This window comes from Adiantum capillus-veneris, chromosome 23 (genome assembly GCF_014529385.1).
Source record: "Adiantum capillus-veneris isolate H3 chromosome 23, ASM1452938v2, whole genome shotgun sequence".
NCBI classification, from domain to species: Eukaryota; Viridiplantae; Streptophyta; class Polypodiopsida; order Polypodiales; family Pteridaceae; genus Adiantum; species Adiantum capillus-veneris.
Window position 1 is genome coordinate 137,309,256 of NC_140953.1, and position 4,254 is coordinate 137,313,509.

At 41.5% G+C, this 4,254-nt stretch overlaps 1 protein-coding gene across 1 annotated transcript; it reads right to left on the reverse strand.

Moving 5' to 3' along the window:
* Positions 1-2,466: 2,466 nt before the first annotated feature.
* On the reverse strand, positions 2,467-2,949 carry LOC147428673 (uncharacterized). Its single transcript, XM_086496884.1, has one exon. The coding sequence runs from the start codon at positions 2,947-2,949 to the stop codon at positions 2,467-2,469; it is 483 nt and encodes a 160-aa protein (XP_086353010.1).
* Positions 2,950-4,254: the final 1,305 nt, after the last annotated feature.

Below are 4,254 nucleotides of genomic sequence, written 5' to 3' on the forward strand. Positions count from 1 at the left end.
GTGTTGAAGGCTAATTGTGACCCAATAGATTGGAAAAGAGAAGTCCAAAACTTTGATGTAAACTTGGCATCTGTGTGCTTCATACAGAATAGTCTTCTTTAAAGCTGGGTCTCTGGGTACACAGAGTCTGTCTGAAGTAAAGGCATCCTCCCATAAGAGAGTAATCTTTAGCTTCATGCCTCTTATTCTGCTGGACTAATGATACTATACGTTGTTATTATGGATCTACCAAAGATGATTCTTTAATTCTATCCTAGATAGAGTTATTTGGAATAGAGATAGCTCCGAGAAAAGATTTTCGACTAAGTCCATCTGCAACGGCATTTTCCTTCCCTTGTCTATACTTTATGTCAAGGTCATATTCTTGTAAGAGTTCTATCCATCACCATTCTCGCATATTGAGAATAGGTTGGGTAAAAATCCATTTTAAGCTCTTGTGGTCTGTAACTAGCTAAAATTTATGTCCGAGAAGATAATGTCTCCACAACTTCAGTGCATGTATAACCGCTAAAAGTTCCAAATGGTGAGTAGGATAATTCTTCTCATGATCCCTTAGCTTTCGTGAGGTATACACCACCGGCCTTCCTTCTTGAGTAAGAACTCTTCCCAAAGCAAATTTGCTAGCATCGGTCGCTACTTCAAATTCCTTACTGAAATCTGGAAGCTTTAAGATAGGAGCTGAGACTAAGAATTCTTTTAGCTTAGCAAAACTAGACTCGTGCTCGATCTTCCACTCGATCCTCATTCCTTTCTTCAAGAGTTCCATCAAAGGTGCAACAATACGTGCATAGTCCTTGACAAAAATCATGTATTATCCCGTTATTCCAACAAATCCTCTTACTTCACTGACGGTGGATGGTTGAGGCCAATCAAAAATATCCTTGACTTTATCTAGGTCCACTGAAATCCCTTTGGCTGATATAATAAATCCAAGATAATTGACCTTTGGTGAGCAGAAGGTACACTTGCTCGCTTTAACGTAAAGTTGGTGCTCTCGAAGAAGATCAAGTACTTTGCGAACATGTTTTTCATGATCTACCTCGTTCTTAGAATAGATCAGAATGTCGTCAAAGAAAATAAGGACAAAATCGTCCAGATAAAGTCTGAAAATATCTTGCATAAGTCGATTGAAGCTTGGAGGAGCATTTGTTAGACCATTACTGTGAATTCGTAGTGTCCATACCTAGTGTTGAAAGTTGTCTTTGGAATGTCTGATTCCTTGATCCTAATTTGGTAATATCCTGACCTTAGATCAATCTTCGTAAACATTTTGGCACCATGGAGTCTATCCAGGAGTTCGTCAATCCTTGGAATTGGATACTTGTTTTTGACAGCTACCTGGTTCAGTCCACGGTAATCTATGCATAGCCTTAAGGTCCCATCCTTCTTCTTCTAAAAAAGAACTGGTGCGCCCCAAGGAGGAGTACTGGGTCGAATGAATCCTTGTTCAATGAGTTGCCTAAGTTGTTCCTTGAGTTCTATGCCCTCTGGAAGTGACATTTAATAAGGTCGCTTTGAGACAGGTTCACATCCAAGGATAGTCTCGATCTCATGATCTACCTCTCTATGTGGTGGAAGATTCATAAGGTCTTCAGGGAAGACATCATCATACTCCTTCAACCAGTTTGGTCGAAGTCTGGCGTCCGATTGGTCCACCTTGTTGAGCTTTATCGCATAAATTTGTTGCCCCTTTCTCAGTCCCTTCAAAAGTCTACTGGCCTTAACAAGAGTATCCATAGATCTCCCATTTTTCCCTTGGATTAAGAATTCATTACCCAAGTTATCTGTAAAGGTAAAGTTCCCTTGTGCACAATGGATGTGGGCTTGATTTTGCTTTAGCCAGTCCATCCCTAGTATCCCATCAAAGAATCCTAAAGGTAGGGTTTGAAATTGAGCAGAAGTTGGGTGTCCCCCTAGATCAAAGTCGATTATACCTGCAGAGTGTTGAGATACTACTTCCTTGCCATTTGCTAGCTCTACAACTAATTTGCTTGTTGTATACTTATCTAGCTTTAGCTTCCTCATGAATCTGGGTGAAAGAAATGAAAGAGTACTACCACAATCTATAAGGAAGTTAACTTGTTCACCTCTGAGAGATCATGGTGTATGAATGACTGCGTATTGCTCGCAACCATTGGGGTTGTCTATTGCAGCATGCAAGGTTGATCTCTCCTCTACTTCATCTCCCACAGTTGGTTGTACCACTGTGGCATTCACTCTGGCGGTAGCTCCACGCCCTCGCCCTCTGTTTACCCTTCCACGTCCTCATCTTCTATTAGGTTTTCCTCGCCCATAGACATTTAGAGGTATGGCATTGGCGCTGGTTGCTTGAGTCTTCTTGGGGCATTTAGATCGGTAATGCCTGAATTCATTGCACTCATAACAATGTACATTTGGAAATTCCATAACTGCAGTAGTCGCTACTATTGGGAGATGTTCGTATGCTTGGTTGTTTGGTCTATTATTCTAAGCATTTGTCCTTGTCCTTTTCGCCAAATGATTCCTCTTATTCTGATTGACCTTCTGAATTTCCATAGCTACAGGTTTAGCTCTTAGCAAGGCATCTTGAAGAGTTGCCGGTCTGAGAGCTTCTATCCAATTTTTCAAGGGGTCGATGAGCCCTTGGCAGAACCGTGCTACTTGCTGATCTAGGGTCATTCTAGGAGCATATCTTCGAAGAGTAACAAAGTTTGAGTAATACTCCTCGACTGAAGAAGTCGACTGACGAAGGGAAAAGAACTCATTCATCTTCAAGGTTTTATAAGCGGGTGGTAAGTAATGCCCCATCACTACAGCCTTGATGTCTTCCCACCACTGAGAAGATCCCTTGATGTTCAGATCTCTGCAATGCTGTTTCCACCAAATCTTGGCATCACCAGAGAGGCGGAACATTGCGAGCATGGTCTGGTTCTCGGGTTGAGTCCCTGCAACCTCGAAATAATTATCCATTGCTTCAATCCACAGTTTTGCATCTCTCTCCACATTAGCTCCCTTGCCCTTAAAGGTTGGAGGTTGGACTTGTTTAAGGAGGAGCTTCTTTTCTTGTGTTGTCGAATAGAGAGCGACAGGCGGTGCCTACATGGTTTACACGGAATTTGATACAATTGCTAGAGTTCAAGATTTAAATAAACACGAGACTTTAGTAAAATCCAAGTTCCAAATCACCAAGAGACAAAAAACTCAAAGAAAAAAACTCTTCCTTTATTGATAGAAATTTTTATTACAATCGTAACCTTTTGAGGTTTAGGATAACTTTTGATCAATTTATTACATAGCATTCTAGGATATCTATATGATACGTCTGGCAGGCTGTCCTGGAATATAATGATACAGATGATGTTTATGTGTTGTCACATTCTTACAATCCTCTATTTCTCCTGAGAAATAGTCCCTATACTTATTCTTAAGCAGGTAGTAAATTATGGTGTTCATACTCTTCCATAAGTGTCTTGGAACACCAAAATTTATAACTCTATTTGCTAGAATTACATCAGTGACCTTGTCCCAAAGCCACTCATTGAGGGTTTGCTCGATGTTGTCAGAAGTAGCAACAGTGACGCCCAAATGTGAAGGCAACAAGTAGTATAACTGCAATACTCTCAATTCTTGTCCCTAACGGATTTTCTTTAAGTCGGCAGCTAGGCATCCTAACTTCCGAGTGTTGATGTAGTAAATCCCGCCTTCGTGGGTCCAGTCGATCTCCCATCCTTTATCAATGTGAGTGGAGTGCGGTGTATTCACCTTTAGCAGCATCTCCATCACGTCTCGTCGAAAACAATAATTTGGAGAATGACGTGCTTGCTCATAAATAAGCTTAAAGACTTGAAACTTTTGGTATTCAAGTGCGGGGTCTTCCTACAACACCAATGCAAGGAGTTCGGATTAGCTACCTAGATTTCCTTAGCTCTAAAATTTTCAAACAGTACGAATTTTAGTTCCCAGTCTATCCTAACCTTGCTCTAATACTAGGTGTGAGGTCCCCACCCCGTCATCTCAAACGACGGTTCTGATGGTAAACCTGGTGGCCACTAGATCTATAGCGGAAGCAAACAAAATGGTTTAAGGGATCAACTAGCGGACGAGCTCTCATCACCAACTGAATTGAGTCGAGCCTACTAGCAACGAGATCTAGTTCCACCCCGCAGGGGAAAGTGTGTCTAACCAATTATCGGTCCTAAGACTCACCTTCCACAAGGAGAGAAGTCTCGAGTGCCTTTTTCTCCATTGCTTTCAGAGGCACATACACTTGGGACT

Coding starts and splice junctions, on each gene's coding strand:
- LOC147428673 (XM_086496884.1), bottom strand. CDS start 2,949: ATGGATAATTATTTCGAGGTTGCAGGGACTCAACCCGAGAACCAGACC.